Source organism: Halichoerus grypus, chromosome 5, assembly GCF_964656455.1.
Source record: "Halichoerus grypus chromosome 5, mHalGry1.hap1.1, whole genome shotgun sequence".
NCBI classification, from domain to species: domain Eukaryota; kingdom Metazoa; phylum Chordata; class Mammalia; order Carnivora; family Phocidae; genus Halichoerus; species Halichoerus grypus.
In genome coordinates, this window is record NC_135716.1 from 161,052,612 (window position 1) to 161,075,165 (window position 22,554).

At 37.3% G+C, this 22,554-nt stretch overlaps 1 protein-coding gene and 1 long non-coding RNA gene across 7 annotated transcripts in view; one reads left to right on the forward strand and one right to left on the reverse strand.

The window, feature by feature from the left end:
- ZMYM6 (zinc finger MYM-type containing 6) overlaps positions 1 to 21,222 on the forward strand; it is a 43,163-nt gene extending 21,941 nt beyond the window's left edge. For 5 of the 6 annotated variants that reach the window (XM_036065294.2, XM_036065297.2, XM_036065298.2 and 2 more), the window contains 5 exons: positions 295 to 442; positions 1,646 to 1,783; positions 2,225 to 2,262; positions 17,194 to 17,338; positions 19,269 to 21,222. In XM_036065294.2, the coding sequence (XP_035921187.1) occupies positions 295 to 442; positions 1,646 to 1,783; positions 2,225 to 2,262; positions 17,194 to 17,338; positions 19,269 to 21,100 (2,301 nt within the window). In that variant the 3' untranslated portion in view covers positions 21,101 to 21,222. The remainder of the gene's footprint in view (positions 1 to 294; positions 443 to 1,645; positions 1,784 to 2,224; positions 2,263 to 17,193; positions 17,339 to 19,268) is intronic. The other variant, XM_078073438.1, reaches the window with a different exon arrangement.
- Positions 21,223 to 21,704: 482 nt separating this feature from the next.
- Positions 21,705 to 22,547, reverse strand: LOC118518477 (uncharacterized). Its single transcript, XR_004908644.2, has 2 exons — positions 22,143 to 22,547; positions 21,705 to 22,021 (listed from the first exon to the last, which is right to left on the reverse strand). It is a non-coding gene; the product is annotated as an uncharacterized LOC118518477 (long non-coding RNA).
- Positions 22,548 to 22,554: the final 7 nt, after the last annotated feature.

A 22,554-nucleotide genomic window follows, 5' to 3' on the forward strand; every position in this document is an offset into this window, starting at 1 on the left:
TACTACATTATGCTGCTTCTTAACCTCTTAAAAGTAGAACCTACCTCTAAATTCCTTCATCAGTAATTTTGAAGATGGGAGATCAATTTTTATATTCTATATATTGAGGGCATTTATGTGGAAACAAATAATTAAGTACATCTATTTTTAACCACATTATTTTAAACCCTATATTTTGTGATCACACCTGACTTATACATCCTGTTTTCTTAGTGCCTTCTGGTTTTATGACTAATGTTATCTTTTCATTATTTTGTGGTTTTAAGTCTATCCTGCCTTACATTTCTTTCTCAGATGGCCAAGTGCGATGGCTGTAAACGACAGGGTAAGCTAAGTGAGTCCATAAAATGGCGAGGAAACATCAAGCATTTCTGTAACTTATTTTGTGTCTTGGAGTTTTGTCATCGGCAAATTATGAATGACCCTCTTTCACAAAATAAAGGTAAAATTAAACTTGGCTAACAGGATCTTTATGTCAGTGCTAGGATATGCTATTAGCACAGACAGTTGTAATAAAAACAAAATTTTACTGGATTCAAATAGCGTGGATTTCCTTAAATTTTCCTGTAAGAATTCTTAAAGCTTGCCCTTTAGGGAAGGTTAATCCTGATGCTTTTTGCTATCATAATCAAACACACCAAGGAATCAATAAATGTTATGATAAGCACTAGTTTTATCAGAAAGTTAGATTTGATTGCTTTTGGTTGAATTTATCTATACATAAATAACTTCCACTAAGAGATATATGTTATTCAGTTAATAAACTAGAAAAAAAAAAAAGAAAATCAGGGCAAACAAAGGGAGAGGATATAAGTATGTTAATATAGTTTCTGTGACTGGCATAAGATTTGATCCAGAGCTTGCTTATAGCCAAGGAAAAAAACCAACACATTAATTATATCAGAAAAAATAAAGTAGACCAGTTCTTCATAGGTAGCAAAGTTTTGTTGGCTAAGAATAAAATAATTTTGCAAGTAGGACAGCTAATATGGTCAAAATATCCAGATGAATAGATACATATGTGGCATGTTCTTATAGTAGTTCCTTGAAGTAGTACTTCTCTGAGTTAGGTTCAAAACATTTGGTATTATGCTCTCTGATCAAAGCCTGGAGTGCTGTTGAATTGACAGAACCCATGTGCTTTGTCCTTACAGTCTGGCCCTTGTCTACCTTTTGCAGTATTATTGATCATCACCTTAATCACATATGCCACGTGCCAATCTTTTATGTCATCATCTATTCCCTAAGACCAGTCAGGTCAGTGGTAGAATTTTCATTTTATAATATGGGTTGGCAAAAAACCAGTGGATGGACAGGTGCCTCACCAACTTATTTATAAAAATTATCATGTTAAATTTTTATTGGAAGCAAGCTTAGGTGGAGGAGTTTTAATATTCACTAATAGAAAAGCCCAGTTGATTCTGAAGCTAATACCTATATTTTTACCTGTTAAGTAGCATTTGAAGTTTATAATTTTAGAGAATCAGCCTGTCTTTAAGTCCTATCGAATGTTAATTGACCAGAATCACTCTTTATACAGAGTTAGATATTTGCCCTGCTCCTTGAAAACTTAGTTGTTAAACAGGGTTTATTTTGTGTGTAACCTTTTTGTTTATACTAGGTCTTACCTTTTTATTTTAATCAGTAAATATTTATAAGGCGCAAACTGCTTCAGTGGAGCTCCCTTCAAGGAAAAATACAACGCCAGTTATAACCAGTGTGGTGTCATTGGCAAAAATATCTCCTACCCAGCCTACAGGGAACACTAACAGTGTTTTAAAAGGTATGACTTGATATAAAGGCATTTGGTTGGACTGTAGAGGTGAGTGCTGTCTAGTCTAAGTAGCTCTTGTTGCTAATATTTACATTTATATTTATATAAGGAAACATGCCCCTTTTTCTCAGAGGGAAGTGGGGAGCAAGTAGGTTGGCCTGGGTGGGGAAGGAAGTGGCATGTATAGTTTATTTTTTTAAGAACCTAAGTGATTTTAATATACTTGCCTTTATCACTGGAGATTGTAATACAGCTGGATAAGATTGAGGCCCAAGAATCTTTACCTTTACCAAGCATCCCAGGTGATATTGACACCCAGTTTCCTTGGACCATTTTTTGTGAAATCCTGGACTAGACTCTGGCCCACCTTAGTAAGAGGAAAGTAATTTCTTGGTCTCAGTGTTTACATCTGTATATTCTGGGGATAATGTATGTTTTAATCTATTACAGGTGCAGTTACTAAAGACGCAGCAAAGATCATCGAAGATGTAAGTTTTATTGTTAATATTTTTCCTCATAGTGCCACTTGTGTTTATTTTCATTTTGGATGTAGCATTTTAATATGTACCTGAATATATTTCTGTTTGCAGGTTAGTCTTTAAAAAAAGAGTAATAATCTATTATGTACTAATTTTGTTTTGAGATTTTAAAGTTACATCATTAATAAGAATGCATTTCTGATTTATTTCATTGTGTTCTGTCTCCTTAATTTCTTTAAATACTTGTTAATTCCATCTGGTTACTACATTCAAGTATTTTTCTTTAAGACTAGAAAGTCTCTTGAGGGGCACCTGGGTGGCTCAGTCAGTTAAAGCGTCTGACTTTTGATTTCAGCTCAGGTCTTGATCTCAGGGTTCAAGCCCTGTGTTGGGCTCCATGCTGGGTGTGGGGCCTACTTAAAGAAAGAAAGAGAAAGAGAGAAAGTCTCTTGAAAAAGTTCAGTGTAGTGTTGTTTTGTGCATCTTCAAATTATGTGAGGCTGAAAATAGTGCAAAGTAAAAATACATTTAAATTCCCACTTTATGTCTCAAATTTGAAATATTGTGAAACTTTCCAAAATTAAAAAAAATATTTTGAAGAAATGCATAATTTCAAATCTGGCAGGCCGAAAGGATTGCAAACTGTCGGTGTCTGTGTCTTGTGTTAGCAGGAAACAAAATTCCCATCATCCTTTATCAATATCGTATGAACCTAATGTATCAGATCTTGGGTTGATGTTTTTGGTGACTGTTTTGGCTGTTCTCTTAGCATTTGCTTTTGGTACAATTAAAAATATTTTTATATATCATGTAACATTATCATTCAGATTCATTAAGTAGTGTGTGCTAGTGCTGAAAAGTGTGCCCCAAATTCAATATCTTTGGAACAGAAATTAGATATTATAAAGCTCTGTGATGAAGGCCAGGCCTCGGCTGTGAACCCCCGTGCTGTTCATTTAGGAGAGTGAAACCTGCAGAATATTAGAGATAATGCTCAAAAAAACAAAAGCAGCGTTAAAGAAGGCACATTATTTAGTTCGCATGAAAATATCTTATAACCAGGAAAAAATAATGGAATAAATGGGAAAAAATCCTGGCAACACAGCTGCAAGATCAGTGCTGCCATAATGTGCCCCTAAGACCAAGCCATCGCCTGTGCTAAAGCTTGAAGTGTTTTGATGATTTGAAAGGAAGGGAAAGTGAGACAAAAAGTTTACATGGCTGGCTTTCCAATTTTAAAGCCTACCAAGGTTGTAAGAAGCTATAACTGCTAACTGAAGCTATCAAAAACATTTCAGTTTTACCATAATCTAAAGAGGCTTTAACTTGGAAGACAGCCTCACACCTAATAAAGAATCTGTGAAAGTGGTAAAGAAGGTGAATTTGTACAAGGTTGGTGAAGGGGATGTTGACATTTTGCTTGGGTTGTTCTCCATGGATTAATAAAGGAAGACTTGCTAGAATTAGAAAAACAGGGCCCCAGCAGGTAGCCTGGGCCTTCAGCACAACAGCCAACAGTGAAGTAACTGGCATATGCTTTTGACCATATTCCAGCAACAATTGCTATTATTAAAGGAAATGATCCAAATGTGGATTGCTGTTTCATGGTGGCAAGGTGAAAAACGGACAGTGTGTCTGCATATCAAGAAACCTTCAGTGAAAAAAAAAAATCTTCAGTGGAAAAAAAATTAAAGAACCAGCTACATTAGATCCATTCGTTAGCAGAAGTCTTTCAAGGACTCAGACTAGCCTTCCCCATGATGTGGAGAGAAGGCTTCTCCTAATTTGATACTTTTTTTTTTTAAAGATTTTAAAAATTATTATTTATTTATTTGACAGAGAGAGACACAGCAAGAGAGGGAACACAAGCAGGGGGAGTGGGAGAGGTAGAAGCAGGCTTCCCATGGAGCAGGGAGCCTGATGTAGGGCTCGATCCTAGGACCCTGGGATCATGACCTGAGTCGAAGGCAGACGCTCAACCAACTGAGCCACCCAGGTGCCTGGGATCGAGCCCCCTCTGGGGTTCCCTGCTTGGCGGGGAGTCTGTTTGTCCCTCTCCCTCTGCCCCTCCCCACCGCTCATGTATACTCTCTCTCTCAGGTAAATAAATGAAATCTTTAAAAAAAAAAGCATTCTATATTGGTTGTAGATTTATGTATTCTGAGAATGCATCCCTCCTCTATATGTATGGGACAGTTAGTTTTGAATTATTCAGGGTTTTCAGGCATACATCTCTCATATTAAGTATGACTGCCCTATATTTTTCCCTATGTGGAGTACTTCTATAATTCACCAGTCATTTAACCTGTGTTATAGAATAGCTCTGATTAATATTTTCAGTTTAGGAAAATAGGAAAAAAAACTAGGCAAATAAGCCCAATCTAACAATGGTTAATTCTCAGTGGTGGGAATACAGTAGAGCAGGATCTGGCAAAGTATGGAGTGGACCAAGTCCAGCCCACCACCTGTTTCTGTAAATATAATTTTATTGGAACACAGCCACTCACTCATTTATGGATTGCCTGTGGCTGCTTCTGCACTACAATAGCAGAGATGAGGGGTTGCAACAGAGTCTGTATGGCCTGCAAAGTCTAAAACATTTACTACCTAGGTCTTTATAGAAAGTTTACTGACATTTGCAGATTTTCTTCTTTGTACTTTACTGTATCTCACCTCTCCCTGAAATTTAAGACTATTTAAATAACTTTAGATTTACATACAAGTGAAATTCTATGATGTTTATCTTTCTCTGTTTGACTTATTTGTCTTTCTCTGACTTATTTCACTTTGCATAATACCCTCTAGGTCCATCTATGTTGTTGCAAATGGCAAGATTTCATTCTTTGTTACCGCTGAGTTATATTCCTCTTTGTGTGTGTGTGTGTGTGTGTGTGTGTGTGTTTATCACATCTTCTTTATCCATCCATCTATCAATGAACACTTAGGTTGTTTCCATATCTTGGCTATTGGCTATTGTAAATAATGCTGCAGTGAACTTTGGGGTGCATGTATCTCTTTACTTTGGTGTTTTGGTTTTCTTTGGATAAATTCCCAGAAATGGAATTGCTGGATCATATGGTAGTTTTATTTTTAATTTTTTGAGGAAACTCTATACTGTTTTCCACAGTTGCTGCACCAATATACATTCTCACCAAAAGTGCATGAGGGGGGCCCCTGGGTGGCTCAGTGGTTAAGCATCTGCCTTTGGCTCAGGTCATGATCCCAGGGTCCTGGGATTGAGCCCCGCGTCCTGGGATCAAGCCCCGCATCGGGCTCCCTGCGCAGCGAGAAGCCTGCTTCTCCCTCTCCCACTTCCCCTACTTGTGTTCCCTCTCATGCTGTGTCTCTCTCTGTCAAATAAATAAATAAAATCTTTTTTTTTTTTTTTTTAAAGGTTTTTTTTTTTTTTTTTTTAAGATTTTATTTATTTATTTGAGAGAGAGAATGAGAGAGAGAGAGAGAGAGAGAGAGAGAGCACATGAGAGGGGGGAGGGGCAGAGGGAGAAGCAGACTCCCTGCTGAGCAGGGAGCCCGATGTGGGACTCGATCCCGGGACTCCAGGATCATGACCTGAGCTGAAGGCAGTCGCTCAACCAACTGAGCCACCCAGGTGCCCTAAAATCTTAAAAAAAAAAAGTGCACAGGGGTTTTTTCCTACATCCTTGCCAACACTTGTAATTTTTTGTCTTTTTTATAATATCTAATCTGACAGGTTTGAGGTGATATATCATTGTGGTTTTGATTTGTCCTTCCCTGATGATGAGTGATGGTGATCATCTTTTCATGTGTCTGTTGACCATCTGTATGTCTTCTTTGGAAAAATGCTTATTGAAGTCCTCTGCCCATTTTTTAATTGGGTTGTTTATTTTTTTGATATTAAGTTGTGTAAGTTCTTCCTATATTTTGGTATTTAATCCCTTATCAGATGCATGATTTGCAAATATTTTCTCCTTTTCAGTAGATTGCCTTTTCATTTTGTTGATCATTTCCTTGCTTTTTAGTTTGATGTAATTCTGTTTGTTTATTTTAGCTTTTGCTGCTCTTGCCAAAAAAATGTTGCTAATACTGATGTCAAATAGCTAACTTCCTGGGGTGCCTGGGTGGCTCAGTCAGTTGAGTGTCCAAATCTTGGTTTTGGCTCAGGTTGTGATTTCAGGGTCTTGAGATTGAGCCCTCTGTTGGATTCCATGCTGAGTGAGGAGTCTGAGAGATTCTCTCTCTCTCTCTGCTCCTCCCCTCGCTTCTGCTCTGTCTCTCTCAAATAAATAAATAAAAATCTTTTAAAGTAGCTAACTTCCTATGTTTTCTTCTAGGATTTTATGGCTTCAGCTCTTTCATTCAAGTCTTTAATCCATTTCATATTTATTTTTCTATGTGGTGTAAAATAGTGGTCCAGTTTCATTCTTTTTTTTTTTCTTTTTTAAAGTAGGCTCCTCACCCAACATGGAGCCTGATGTGGGGCTTGAACTCACAACCCTGAGATCAAGACCTGAGCTGAGATCAAGAGTCAGACGCTTAATCAACTGAGCCACTCAGGCATCCCTAGTTTCTTCTTGTGCATGTAGTTGCTGGGTTTTCCCCAACACTATTTATTGAAGACATTGTCTTTTACACACTATAGTGTGTCTCCTTTGGTGTAGATTGATTGACCATATATGGGCGGGTTTATTTCTGGGTTCTCTGTTCTATTCCATTGATCTATGTGTCTGTTTTCATGCCAGTACCATACTGTTTTGGTTACTATAGCTTTGTAGTGTAGTTTGAAATCAGGGAGCGTGATATCTTCAGCTTTGTTCTTCTTTCTCAAGCTTGCTTTGGCTAGTTGAAGTCTTTGTGGTTTCATACAAATTTTAGGATTCTTTGTTCTAGTTCTGTGAGAAATGTTGGTATTTGATGGGAGTTGCATTGACTCTGTAGATTGCTTTGGGTAGTATGGGTGTTTTAACAATATTAGTTCTTCCAATCCATGAGCATGGTATAGCTTTCCATTTATTTGTATCTTCTTCAGTTTCTTTCATCAGTGTCTTACAGTTTTCAGGGTACAGATCTTTTATCTCTTTGATTAAATTTATTCCCAGTACTTTATTCTTTTTGATGCAATTGTAAGTGGGATTGTTTTTTAATTTTCTCTTTCTAATAGCTCATTATTAGTGTACAGAAATGCAATTGATTTCTGTATGTTAATTTTGTATCCTGTGACTTTATTGAATTTGTTTATTAGTTTATTGACTGCTGTATAATATTTTGTGGAAGTAACACATTTTGTTTATCCATTGACTTATTGATGAACCTTAGGTTGCTTCAATTTTTAACTTACAAAATCTCTGCTACAGTGAACATCGTTGCATATGTCTCCATGTGCATGTGTGCAGGTGTTTGTCTAGTGTAGGTATGAAAGAGTGGAATTTTGGAGTCAAAGAGTATTTGCATTTTTAGTTTTTTTAAAATGGTTATTTCAGTTTTTGTTCCCACCAGCAGTTTATGATTGTACTCATTTCCCACAGCCTCACTATCATTTAATGTTGTCAGATTTAAACTTTTTTTTTGTCAATCTGTTTAGTAATCTTATTGTCTTACTTTGCAGGTCACTAATTACTAGCATGTTTGCTTATATTTCTATGTTTTTGAACATTTGAATTTTCTTTGAATTTCCTGTTATTAATTTTTCCCCATTTTTGTGTTGAATTTTTTTCCTTATTGATTTATAGAATTTCTTTATATACTCTGGATTTGCCCCCACCTCTTTCTACTCATTTTCACTGATACAAAAACATGCAGTAATACTTAATATCTATTAAAAAAAATCCTTTAACAGCATAGCCCTCTAGCTATTGTCCTATTTCTCTGCTCTCCATTTTAGAAAAACTCCTCTAAGGGTGGCCTCTGCTTTCTGCCTCAATTCCCTTATCTGTTATCTTTCCTTAGCTCACTTAAGTCAGGCTTTGTCTGCACCATTCCACTGAAACCGCTCTTGTCAAGGTTGCCACTAGCCTTTGCAAATCCAGTGGTCAGTTTTCCGTTCTTATTTTACCCATCCTTTCAGTAACATTTGATACAGTTGAAATACCTTCTTCAGCTTCCAGGTCAGAATACTTGTCCTTTTTCTCAATCTACATTATTCTCAGGGACTCAGTACCGTCCTGTGGTTTTAAACACCACCTAGATGGTGGCTTATTCCCAGATTTATTTCTCTTGCCATGACCTCTGAGCTCCAGATTCATGTATCCAACTCCCTACTTGACATATACACTTAGATGATTAATACCCATCTCAAATAATATGTCTAAATCAGAACACTTTTATTTTCCCTCAGACTTCCTCTCTAGTGTTCCTTACTTCTTACCACTACAATTGCTACCTCCTTTGAGCCACCATCATCTTTTCTCTGGTTCATTGCAGTGACTACCTACCTGTCTTCCTGCTTCCATTCTTGCCCTTCGCATTTTTTTCTCCACATTGTTAGCAGAATGATCTTAAATCAGATTGTGTCACTCCACTGCTTAAAAACCTTCAATGAAATTCTGAAAAAGAAGGATAAAGAAGGGGGAAGAGCTAGTTTCTGAAATTATGTTAAAACTCTAAATTTTATAAAGCTAGGTAGTTAAAACAACTGATACTAAAGCCATGAATAGACAGACAACTCAATAGAAAAGAAGTCCAGGGGTGCCTGGGTAACTCAGTTGGTTGAGCGTCTGTCTTCGGCTCAGATCATGATCCCAGGATCCTGGGATCGAGCCCTACATCAGGCTACCTGCTCCAAGGGGAGTCTGCTTTTCTCTCTCCTTCTGCCTGTCACTCCCCCTGCTTGTGCTTGCTCTCTCTGTCAAGTAAATAAATAAATAAATAAAATCTTAAAAAAAAAAAAGAAGTCCAGAAATAGACCTAAATATATATGCAAATTTAGAAATAATAGATATGGCATTCAGATCAGTAGGAGATTTAGATTATTCAGTAAATAGTGTTGTAACAATTGAGTATACATATGGAAGAAAATGCAGTTGGATTTCTACCTTACAAGTTACACCAAAAGGAAGTCCAGATGGAGAAGACATTTAAATATAATAAAATAATAAAGTAGTAGGAAAAAATACAGGAAAGAATTTAAATGCAGAAGTGGGGAGTCTTTCTAAATATGTCACATAACCCAGAAGCCATAAAAGATTTGTTAGGGAAATTCAGCTACATTTCAAAGTCAAAAGACATGAAAAAAATGATAAGATTGCAATTCATGTCATAAAAGGTTGGTTTTTTTCATATGTGAAGAGCTTCTACGAATCAATAAGAAAACCCAGCACCCATTAGGAAAATGGGCAAAACTGTGATCCTTCAGTTTACAGACTATGAAATAAAAATTGTTCTTAAACATATGCAAAGATATTCAACTTCAAAATTAGAGAAATGCCAGTTAGAACTACAGTTTTATCAGATTGGCAAAGAAATATGATGGATAACACTGTTAAGGCATTTTTACATATTGTCAATAGCAGTTGGTAAAATTGCTACAGAGAGCAATTTAGTAAAACTTGTTAAAATTTAAAATGTAAATACCATATTACCAAGGAATTCCATTTTTAGGAATTTATCCTTCAGATACATTTCACATATTTATAAAATGAAGTATAGACAGGGATGATTGCAGCATTGTTTGCAGTAGCAAAGGCTTGAAAACAACTAAATTGTTTCATCAGTATTCAGAGCCACTGTGAGTTCATCCTGAGTTACTGTGTGAACTAGAAAAAAAAAAAAGCCTGCATGGGTAGGGCCTGAAATATACCCTTCTCCTAGCTCATACTTAGTCACGTGGCCTGGTAAGTGGAGTTCCCTTCACAAGCATATGCAGCAGCTCTTTGGGAACTGTAGTTAAAATAAATATGCTATATCCATACAGTAGAATACTATGTGCTTAAAAAGAATGTGGTAGCTATATCTGTACAGACATAGAGCAGTCTCATATATAATAAATGAAAAAGACAAAATGGTATAACATACTGCCATTTGTATTTTAAATACACACACACACAAACCACATGCCTGTACATATGTATAGAAAGCTCTGGAAGGCAGCCAGTAAATAGATAATAATGGTTGCCTCTGAGGAGAACCGAATGACCGAGGCAGAATTTTAAGAGGGGGAATTATTTTTTATTGTTTACAATGTTTAAATCTTTGAATTTTATGTCATGTGTTACAGTGCTCATTCAAAAAATATGCATAGAAATTTTTTAAAAGCTAAAGGAAAATGGCACAAGACAGGAGTAGATAGTTCACAGAAGAGGAAAAACTAATAATGCTTAAACATGCAAAATGCCTAACCCCACTACTGTTAGGTAATTTTTCATTTATTGAGAAATAGCAAAAAGTTTCATAGTACTATGTTAACTAGAGTGTTGAGAAACAGGCTCACATATATTGCTGAAGGTCATATAATTTAATATAATATGCTTCTGTGAAAAGCAATTTGGCTGTACCATCATAATTAAAATCTTCTGACCCACCAAACCACACTTATACCACCTTATTCTATAAATATACTAGCACATGTAGGATTAATTTATATGTAGGGGTATTTATTATAGCATTGTTTGTAATAGCAAATATTTTTTTTTTAAGATTTTATTTATTTATTTGACAGAGAGATAGAGAGAGAGCACAAGTAGACAAGAGTGGCAGGCATAGGGAGAGGGAGAAGCAGACTCTCTGCTGAGCAGGGAGCCGGACGTGGGGCTCCATCCCAAGACCCCAGGATCATGACCTGAGCCGAAGGCAGCCGCTTAACCGACTGAGCCACCCAGGCGCCCCTGTTAATAGCAAATATTTTTAACATTCACTATTCAGCAGCAGAGACTCTTCAGATTACCTACAGTACATTCAATGTATAAAGCTGCTACTAGGGCAGCTTTATACAAAGTTATGTAAATATACCTCTATGATAGCTTGCTATAAGTACAGTGCATGGTACTAGAACCTCCCTGATAATATGCTGCCAATTTGTAGTCAGAAGCAACTTACTTAATTACAGGGACCATTTCTAGAAGGATGTATAAGAAACTGGGGACAGTGGTTATGTTCAAGGTTGAGTCTGGATAGAGGATAGGAGGATGGAAAACTTAATTTTCATGTATATACTTTTTTTAAAAAAGATACTTATCTGAGAGAGCACACATGGAGGGGGGTGGCAGAGGGAGAGGGAGTCTTTTTTTTTTTAAGATTTTATTTATTTATATATTGTCAGAGAGTGAGTGAGCAAGAGCAAGGAGCCCGATGTGGGACTCGATCCCAGGACCCTGGGATCGTGACCTGAGCCAAAGGCAGACACTTAACTGACTGAGCCACCCAGGCATCCCAGGGAGAGGGAGTCTTTTATTATTTTTTTTTTTTTAGCATATAATGTATTATTTGTTTCAGGGATACAGGTCTGTAATTCATCAGGCTTACACAATTCACAGCGCTCCCCATAGCACATACCCTCCCCAATGTCCATCACCCAGCCACCCCATCCCTCCCACCCCCCTCCACTCCAGCAACCCTCAGTTTGTTTCCTGAGATTAAGAATCTCTTATGGTTTGTCTCCCTCTCTGGTTTCGTCTTGTTTCATTTTCCCCTCCCTTCTCCTATGATCCTCTGTCTTGTTTCTCAAATTCCTCATATCAGTGAGATCATATAATTGTCTTTCTCTGATTGACTTATTTTGCTTAGCATAATACCCTCTAGTTACATCCATTTCGTTGCAAATGGCAAGATTTCATTTTTTGATGGCTGCATACTATTCCATTATATATATACACCACATCTTCTTTATCCATTCATCTGTTGATGGACATCTAGGCTCTTTCCATAGTTTGGCTATTGTAGACATTGCTGCTATAAACATTGAGGTGTGGTGCCCCTTCGGATCCCTACATTTGTATCTTTGGGGTAAATACCCAAAAGTGCAATTGCTGGGTCATAGGGTAGCTCTATTTTCAACTTTTTGAGGAACCTCCATACTGTTTTCCAGAGTGGCTGCACCAGCTTGCATTCTCACCAACAGTGTAGGAGGGTTCCCCTTTCTCCGCATCCTCGCCAACATCTTTCGTTTCCTGACTTGTTAATTTTAGCCATTCTGACTGGTGTGAGGTGGTATCTCATTGAGGTTTTGATTTGGATTTCCCTGATGCCAAGTGATGCTGAGCACTTTTTCATGTGTCTGTTGGCCATTTGGATGTCTTCTTTGCAGGAATGTCTGTTCATGTCTTCTGCCCATTTCTTGATTGGATTCTTTGTTCTTTGGGTGTTGAGTTTGATAAGTTCTTTATAGATTTTGGATACTAGCCCTTTATCTGATATGTCATTTGCAAATATCTTCTCCCATTCTGTCGGTTATCTTTGGTTTTGTTGACTGTTTCTTTGCTGTACAAAAGCTTTTTATCTTGATGAAGTCCCAATAGTTCATTTTTGCCCTTCCTTCCCTTGCTTTTGGAGATGTGTCTAGGAAGAAAATTGCTGCAGCTGAGGTGGAAGAGGTTGCTGCCTGTGTTCTCCTCAGGGATTTTGATGGATTCCTCTCTCACATTTAGGTCTTTCATCCATTTTGAGTCTATTTTTGTGTGTGGTGTAAGGAAATGGTCCAGTTTCATTCTTCTGCATGTGGCTGTCCAATTTTCCCAACACCATTTGTTGAAGAGACTGTCTTTTTTCCATTGGACATTCTTTCCTGCTTTGTCAAAGATTAGTTGACCATAGAGTTGAGGGTCCATTTCTGGGCTCTCTATTCTGTTCCATTGATCTATGTGTCTGTTTTTGTGCCAGTACCATACTGTCTTGATGATGACAGCTTTGTAATAGAGCTGGAAGTCCGGAATTGTGATGCCACCAGCTTTGCTTTTCTTTTTCAACATTCCTCTGGCTATTCATGGTCTTTTCTGGTTCCGTACAAATTTTAGGATTATTTGTTCCATTTCTTTGAAAAAGGTTGATGGTATTTTGATGGGGATTACATTGAATGTGTAGCTTGCTCTAGGTAGCATAGACATCTTCACAGTATTTTTTCTTCCAGTCCATGAGCATGGAACGTTTTCCATTTCTTTGTGTCTTCCTCAATTTCTTTCATGAATGTTCTATAGTTTTCTGAGTACAAATTCTTAGCCTCTTTGGTTAGATTTATTCCTAGGTATCTGATGGTTTTAGGTGCAATTGTAAATGGGATCAACTCCTTAATTTCGCTTTCTTCTGTCTCGGTGTATAGAAATGCATCTGATTTCTGTGCATTGATTTTATATCCTGCCACTTTACTGAATTCCTGTATGAGTTCTAGCAGTTTGGGGATGGAGTCTTTTGGGTTCTCCACATAAAGTATCATATCATCTGCAAAGAGTGAGAGTTTGACTTCTTCTTTGCCAATTCAGATGCCTTTTATTTCTTTTTGTTGTCTGATTGCTGAGGCTAGGACTTCTAGTACTATGTTGAGTAGCAGTGGTGATAGTGGACATCCCTGCCGTGTTCCTGACCTTAGGGGGAAAGCTCTCAGTTTTTCCCCCATTGAGAATGATATTCGCTGTGGGTTTTTCATAGATGACTTTTATGATATTGAGGTATGTACCCTCTATTCCCTACACTGTGAAGAGTTTTAATCAAGAAAGGATGCTGTACTTTGTCAAATGCTTTTTCTTCGTCTATTGGGAGTATCATATGGTTCTTGTTCTTTCTTTTATTAATGTATTGTATCACATTGATTGATTTGAGGATGTTGAACCAACCTTGCAGCCCAGGAATAAATCCCACTTGGTCGTGGTGAATAATCCTTTTAATGTGTACTGTTGGATCCTATTGGTTAGTATTTTGGTGAGAATTTTTGCATCCATTTTCATCAGGGATATTGGTCTGTAATTCTCCTTTTTGATGGGGTCTTTGTCTGGTTTTGGGATCAAGGTAATGCTGGCTTCATAAAATGAGTTTGGAAGTTTTCCTTCCATTTCTATTTTTTGGAACAGTTTCAGAAGAATAGGTATTAATTCTTCTTTAAATGTTTGGTAGAATTCCCCTAGAAAGCCATCTGGCTCTGAGCTCTTGTTTGTTGGGAGATTTTTGATTACTGCTTCAATTTCCTTACTGGTTATGGGTCTGTTCAGATTTTCTATTTCTTCCTGGTTCAGTTTTGGTAGTTGATACATCTCTAGGAATGCATCCATTTCTTCCAGATTGTCTAATTTGCTGGTATATAGTTGCTCATAATATGTTCTTATAATTGTTTGTATTTCTTTGGTGTTGGTTGTGATCTCTCCTCTGTCATTCATGATTTTGTTGATTTGGGTCCTTTCTCTTTTCTTTTTGATAAGTCTGGCCAAGGGTTTATCAGTCTTATTAATTCTTTCAGAGAACTAGCTTCTAGTTTCATTGATCTGTTCTGTTGTTCTTTTGGTTTCTAGTTCATTGATTTCTGCTCTGATCTTTATTATTTCTCTTCTCCTGCTGGGTTTAGGCTTTATTTGCTGTTCTTTCTCCAGCTCCTTTAGGTGTAGGGTTAGGTTGTGTATTCAGGGAGAGGGAGTCTTAAGCAGACTCATGCTGAACACAGAGCCCGAGGCAGGGCTCAATGTCATGACCCCGAGATTACTACCTGAGCCAAAACCAAGAGCTAGAGGCTCAACCAACTGCTCCACCCTGGTGCCCCTTCGTGTATATACTTTTATACCTTTTATATTATTACATAATTCAAAATTATTACATCTATTGCCTATTTAAAAAGTAAATGTAGGGGCGCCTGGGTGGCTCAGTCAGTTAAGCGTCTGCTTTTGGCTCAGGTCATGATCCCAGGGTCCTGGGATTGAGCCCTGCATTGGCCTCCCTGCTCAGCGAGGCATCTGCTTCTCCCTCTGCCTCTGCCTTTGCTCTTGCTCTCAAATAAATAAATAAAATCTTTAAAAAATAAAATCAAAAGTAAATGTAAATAAAATCTTCAGTGGCTTTCCATCACATTTAAAATAGAATCCTAATTTCTAGTTTTTAAAACTAAGACCTTCCAGATCCTATACAATTTGGCTTCTGCCTACTTCTTCAAACATTTCATTCTAGCTCCTGCTTACTTTTATTTCAGTCTTATTCTCGTCTCTCTTCCTAAAGCATGCCAAACTCTTTACCACTTGAAGACTTTTGCGTCTATAATCCCACTGCCTGGGGTCCTTTAACTTCAGGCCTTTGCATGGTTTGCTTTTTTGAGTATTTAGAAGATCTCTGCTCAAATGTTTATTCCAAAAGCACCTCTCCTCCACACCATCACTCTCCATTCCCTTATTCTGCTTTCTTTCTTTCTTTCATAGCACTTATCACTACCTGGAATTATACATTATATATTTGCTTTACTTGTTTATCTTCTGTGTCTCCCTACAGAATGTAAAGCCCGTAAAAGCAGGACTTTCTTTGTCTTGTTTTTTGCTGTATTCCCAGGGTTTAGGACAGTGCCTGGTTTACAGTAAACATTCTGTAAATATTTATTGAATGGAAAACATGTTTTCAGTACATTCTCCAACTCTGTTGCTTATCCTTCAACTTTGTTGTTGTTTTTTAAGATCTTATTTATTTATTTGACAGAGAGAGACACAGCGAGATAGGGAACACAAACAGGGGGAGAGGGAGAGGGAGAAGCAGGCTTCCCACCGAGTAGGAGCCCGATGCAGGGCTTGATCCCAGGACCCTGGGATCATGACCTGAGCCGAAGGCAAACGCTTAATGACTGAGCCACCCAGGCACCCCTCAACTTTGTTTTATAAAGACCTTTATTTGTAAAAAAAAAAATTCGAGGTAGTCAAATGTATTAGTCTTTTCTATTTTGTTTTTAACTCTTTTGTGTTTTGTTTAAGAATACCTTCTCCTTGGGGTGCCTGGCTTACTGGTCAGTATAGCATACAACTCTTGATCTCGTGGTTGTAGGTTCGAGCCCCATGTTGGGTGTAGAGATTACTTAAAAAAAAAAAAATCTTTAAAAAGAGAATCCTTCTTCTTGTTCTGGTCATTTGAAAGTTCTCCAGTAATTTGAGTTGATTTGATCTGATTTGATTTATTTTTAAGATTTAAAAAAATTTTAAGTAATCTCTCTTCCCTATGTGAGGCTCAAACTCACAACCCCAAGATCAAGAGTTGCATGCTCTGCTGACTGAGCCAGCCAGGTGCCCCTTTCCAGTGATTTTAAAGTTTTATTTATTTATTTATTTATTATTGTTTTAAAAGATTTTATTTATTTATTTGACAGAGAGAGACACACAGCGAGAGAGGGAACACAAGCAGGGGGAGTGGGAGAAGAAGAAGCAGGCTTCCCATGGAGCAGGGAGCCCGACATGGGGCTTGATCCCAGGACCCTGAGATCATGACCCGAGCCGAAGGCATATGCTTAATGACTGAGCCACCCAGGCGCCCCTAAAGTTTTTTTTTTTTTTAATGTTGAGGTCTTTAATCAATATGGAATATATTTTTGCATATGGTTTGAGATTGGATCTAATTTTTCTGAATAGCCAGTTGTCCTAATCAGCAAAGATTGTTTTCACTGTTTTGATTGTCCTTACTATAGGCAGTGTTTTTTTTTTTTTTAAAGATTTTATTTATTTGTTTGACAGAGAGACACAGCGAGAGAGGGAACACAAGCAGGGGGAGTGGGAGAAGCAGGCTTCCCGCTGAGTAGGGAGCGTGATGCGGGGCCAGGACCCTGGGATCATGATCTGAGCCGAAGGCAGACACTGAACCATTGAGCCACCCAGGCGCCCCTTTTTTTAAATTAAGAAATGGAATGGACACTGATTAGAAGAATTAGGAATTAGTATATATTTTCCAAAGTAACTTCTCTATTGTAACTGCTCTTTCAGAGGAATTATATTTCTTTTGCTATGTGCCACCTTTCAATTGATACAATTATGGTCAGTGATAAGGTACTAAAAAACATCTCTTTTGGTTTCTAAATTTGTTTTTAACTAGGGAAGCACACAGACAGATGCCATGAAACTTCTATCTTCCCAGTGTTCCAGGCTTTTAAAAAACAAAGCAGTATTGTGCAAGCCTGTCACACAGACCAAGGCCACCTCTTGCAAACCACATACACAACACAAGGAATGTCAGACAGGTATGTGTCCTTGTGCTCTCCATATGTAGAAAGTTATTCTGTTTTGTTTGTTTTTGTTTTTTTAAGAAAGGCAAAGAAAATCATTTACAGTTTCTTAAATGTGAAAATATTCATTCTTGGATCACATACTTTGAAAATCTAATTTATTCCTTTTATAATTCTCATTAACACTAATAACTACTAAATTGAATCCATCTGCACACACAGCATTATGTGTAGAGTGGACAAACATCTCCTCTGTGTGTGCACTGCTGTTTTTCAAATGTACAAACTATTACAACTACTAAGGTACAAATTTATTTAAAAGCATTAGTGATCTAAAAAAAAAAAAGCATTAGTGATTTAACCTTAGTTCTTTTTTTAAAAACACTCTGAATTGATTTGTCATTTACTGAAAGTATAACTATGTGTCTGAGGTGTTGGTGATCAGGAAAATTATTTTAATTCATACTTGGAAACGTTGTAAACTATTGCCCCAATCCATGTTAACTGCCACTACCCTTATATTTTCAGTTAGTTGTGTAGCCTACTCTGCCCAAAGCATTTTTTGATTTTTGTTTTTAATGATTATTTTACTACCCAGAACATACTGTATTTAAAAGCATAGTCTGTCAACAAGTAATCCTGAGTTTTTATGTAGGGTGCCTTTCTTTTGGTAGGAGTCAAGGAGAATCCTGTCTTCCTTCCAAAGTAAATTTGATTGTTTTATATTCCTGTTAAAATGATATACTCTTTGTGTACATGAATTTATATTATATACACATTCACATGTGGAAGGTAGTAAAGAATCTGTGGACATCCATATGTGTGGGTATGTGTGTGCTTATATATATATATTTTAAATTCCTAGATTAAATATTGGATTGTTTAAAATATACTGTTGTGAACTACTTTTTCATTTGACAGTGCTCATCAGAAGTATTCTATATCAATATAAATTTAAATATACATTGAGTTTTTCTTTTTTTTTAAGATTTTTATTATTTATTTATTTGACAGGGAGAGACAGTGATAACGGGAACACAAGCAGGGGGAGTGGGAGAGGGAGAAGCAGGCTTCCCACTGAGCAGGGAGCCCAATGCGGGGCTTGATCCCAGGACACTGGAATCATGACCTGAGCTGAAGGCAGATGCTTAACAACTGAGCCACCCAGGCGCCCCTACATTGAGATTCTTAACGGATGCATAGATTACAACGTATCCATCTCCCTAAGATTGGACATTGAGATTGCTTTTAGTTATTTAATATTATAAACAGTGTTAACTTGTGTAAGTGGATTTTTGTTCACTTGTCTAACTGTGTCCTTAGGATAAATCCTAAGTAGTAGGATTTCAGATTCAAGAGCTAGCATAGATTTTTAAGGCTTTTGGTATGTGTTACAAAATTGAAAAATTACATCAGTGTTTGAGAACATCCATTTCTCTTTACCCTTATTGACACTGGGTATTCTAATAATTAACCTTTATTTTTTTCCTCAACTTTAATTTGGAAAAATTTCAGAATTCAGAAAGATTGAAAATATGGCACAATGAACATTAATATATCCTTCATCTCAATTCACCAGATGTTAACTTTTTGAAACTTGTTTTCCCTTTTTTCTGAAAATTTTAAAAATAAAATAATTTGTTCTTAATTTGATGTATCCTGTGGACTTCAGCCCTAATTCCAGTAATCTATTGAATACATAGCATTGCTAGTTCATGTACTACAGCCTAAAGTTTTGCTTTAGTTAGTGGCCAAGTTTTGGGCAAGGAGAAATTCAGTTTTTAATGGCACCATGGAAGTATCATGGTTTGGGTTTCAACTTTAATTAGTGTATTCTTTTGACAAATATAAATAGTAATGAAATATAAATTTTAAATGTGTGGGGGAAAACATAATATGGCTTATTTCTTCTTGAAAATAACAGTGATTCAAATATTTTATTCAGATTTCCCTGTGCCTAATGAGAAACATGATGCGGAACTTGAGTCTCCACCTGCAAAGAAAAAAAGAATAGGTTTTTTCCAGACTTATGATGCAGAATATTTAAAAGTTGGTTTTATTATCTGTCCAGGATCCAAAGAAAGTTCACCAAGGCCACAATGTGTCATTTGTGGAGAAATTTTATCCACTGAAAACATGAAGCCAGCAAATCTTTCTCATCATTTGAAGACAAAACATTCAGAATTAGAAAACAAACCAGTAGATTTTTTTGAACAAAAATCTCTTGAAATGGAATGTCAAAATAATTCTTTAAAAAAGTGTTTACTAGTTGAAAAGTCACTTGTGAAAGCTTCTTACTTAATTGCTTTTCAAATTGCTGCCAGCAAGAAGCCATTCTCCATTGCTGAAGAATTAATTAAACCATATTTAGTAGAGATGTGTTCAGAAGTTTTGGGTTCAAGTGCTGGAGACAAAATGAAAACCATTCCTCTTTCTAATAATACGATTGGACACAGGATTGATGAACTGTCTGCAGACATTGAAGATCAGCTGATTCAAAAAGTCAGAAAGTCCAAGTGGTTTGCCCTTCAGGTGGATGAATCATCAGAAATCTCAAATATCACCCTTCTTTTGTGCTATATTCGTTTCATTGATTATGATTGCAGTGATATAAAAGAAGAATTACTATGTTGCATTGAAATGCCCTCTCAAATAACTGGCTTTGAAATATTTGAACTAATAAGTAAATACATCGACAGTAAATCTCTGAATTGGACACATTGTGTTGGTCTCTGTACAGATGAGGCTGCAAGCCTGACCGGCAGGTGTTCTGCTTTCAGGGCAAAAATTCAAGAAATTGCCACGAATACAGTGGCATTTACACACTGTTTTATTCACCGTGAGCATTTAGCAGCAGCAAAGTTGTCTCCATGCTTACATGAAATTCTTTTGCAGTCAGCACAAATTTTAGGTTTTATAAAAAGCAATGCATTGAATTCACGAATGTTAACAATTTTGTGTGAAGACATGGGGTCTGAGCATGTGAATTTACCACTTCATGCTGAAGTACGTTGGATATCGAGAGGGAGAATTTTAACAAGATTATTTGAATTACGACATGAAATTGAAATTTTTTTAAACCAAAAGCATTCAGATTTGGCCAGGTATTTTCTTGATGAGGAATGGGTTGCAAAGTTGGCCTATTTATCAGATATTTTTTCACTTATAAATGAACTCAATTCAAGTCTCCAAGGAACTATGACTACTCTCTTCAATTTGTATAATAAAATGGATATATTTAAGGAAAAGTTAAAAATGTGGTTGAAGCGCACACAAGAGAATGATTATGACATGTTCCCTTCATTTTCCGAATTCTTAAACTCATCAGACTTAAATATGAGAGGCATTGCAAGCATTATTTCTGAGCACCTAGAAGGACTTTCTCAAATGTTCCATGACTGTTATCCACCAGAAGAAGACTTGCGTTCAGGAAATTTGTGGATAATTAATCCTTTTATGAATCACCAAAATAGTAATCTCACGGACTTTGAAGAAGAAAAACTAGTACAGTTATCTTCAGATTTGGAATTACAATCAGTATTTAAATCAATGTCTGTAACTCAGTTTTGGATAAATGCAAAGACAAGTTACCCAGAGCTCCATGAAAAGGCAATGAAGTTTTTGTTGCCTTTTTCAACTATTTATTTATGTGATGCTACATTTTCCGCTTTGACGGAGTCAAAACAAAGAAATCTGTTGGTTTCTGGTCCTGCTCTAAGACTTGCGGTCACATCTTTAATTCCAAGGATAGAAAAATTAGTAAAAGAGAAAGAATAGTAACATGGCTATTGCTTATTATCAAAGTCTATAATTTTGTGTTAAATTTTCTATAAGTACCCTAAAATATAATTTCCTAATGTGGATATGTGTTTTCAGTGATTAAATAAGTGTTTTAGTAATTTTTCTTTTTGTTGAAGAATTAATAATCATGCATTTATAAATTGTTATATATATTTTTATTAGTCCAAGGTAGAGAATTTAGCGTTTGATCGATTGATTGGATAATCTGGATTAGGGACAAAAATGAGGGTAACAAAAGGCCCGTTTATAACCTACCGGCACACCTGGATGTTGAAACTGCTTGGCCTTTAGAAACACGTGGGACGTCGCAGTCTTCAGCCAGGCAGCCCCCCACCCCAGCAGGCTGTGGGTAGGTACAAAACCAAGATCCGAGCTGCTTGGCTAACCCAGAAATAATAGAAGCAGCGGAGAGTTTGAGACCCTTTGTAGGGGTCTCTGTGGCCCTCTCCACCAGGGCTTGGCCAACTTTTTCCATAAAAGGCCAGATAGTATTTTAGGTTTTGCAGGCCGTATGGTGGCAACTCCTCAGTTCTGCGCTTGCAGCACAAAAGCAGCTGTAGGCAATACACAGACGAGTGTGGCTGTTTCAATACAACTTTTTATTTATGAACATTTGAAATAATACCGTTTTCATGTGTCATGAGAGCTGCCTTTAAATTTTTTTGTATCATTAAAAAATGTAAACAAACATTGTTAGCTGGGGAGGAGGAGGAAGTGAAGAAACCAGACAGCTGACTAAATAATTTGGCCCACCCTTTGTCCATCTGGGTGTAGACAGATCTCCAGGTAGTAGCAGATGGGCCAGGAGTAGCCTCTAGAGTTTTGTTCCGTGGAAGTCTCTCTTCCCGCAGCTGCAAGTGTCTGAGTTTTTAAACACTTTTCACATTTTAATTTCAGCTGGGAGGAATTTGAGGGAAAATATATTTTACACAAAGATAGAAAAGAACAATTTATAGCTACTTGTTACTGATTACTAATGATTTCATAACTAACTTACAAATAACTTTTGAGCTCTTACCTGTGCCAGGCATTGTGCTAGGCCTGTTCTTCAGAACTAAGAGGCTTATCCGCAAATACAGAGGCAGATACTGAGGCCCATCGAGGTTAGGTGGCAGCTCTGCTGGCAAACTAGGGAGGCTCAGGCAGGAAGGAAACCCCGGTCTTCTGCGAGGCACGTTCAGATGCTCCTGTTGGACTTGACTCTGTACTGGTTGGGAGACAAGAGACTTCCCCTGAATTCAAAGGGGTCCGTTTAGTCAGTTGAGCCAGTGGGCCTCAGTGTCCCCATCTGTGAGACAGACAGAAAAGGGGGTGGCAACAGCCTCGGGAGGCGGGGAGCGGGAGGCTCTGGCGCGGGTCTTCTGTCCGCCCTGGGCAGGGAGCAACCGAGACGGCGGCAGGGGGCGGGGTTCGGCCCGGTCTCCCCTCCC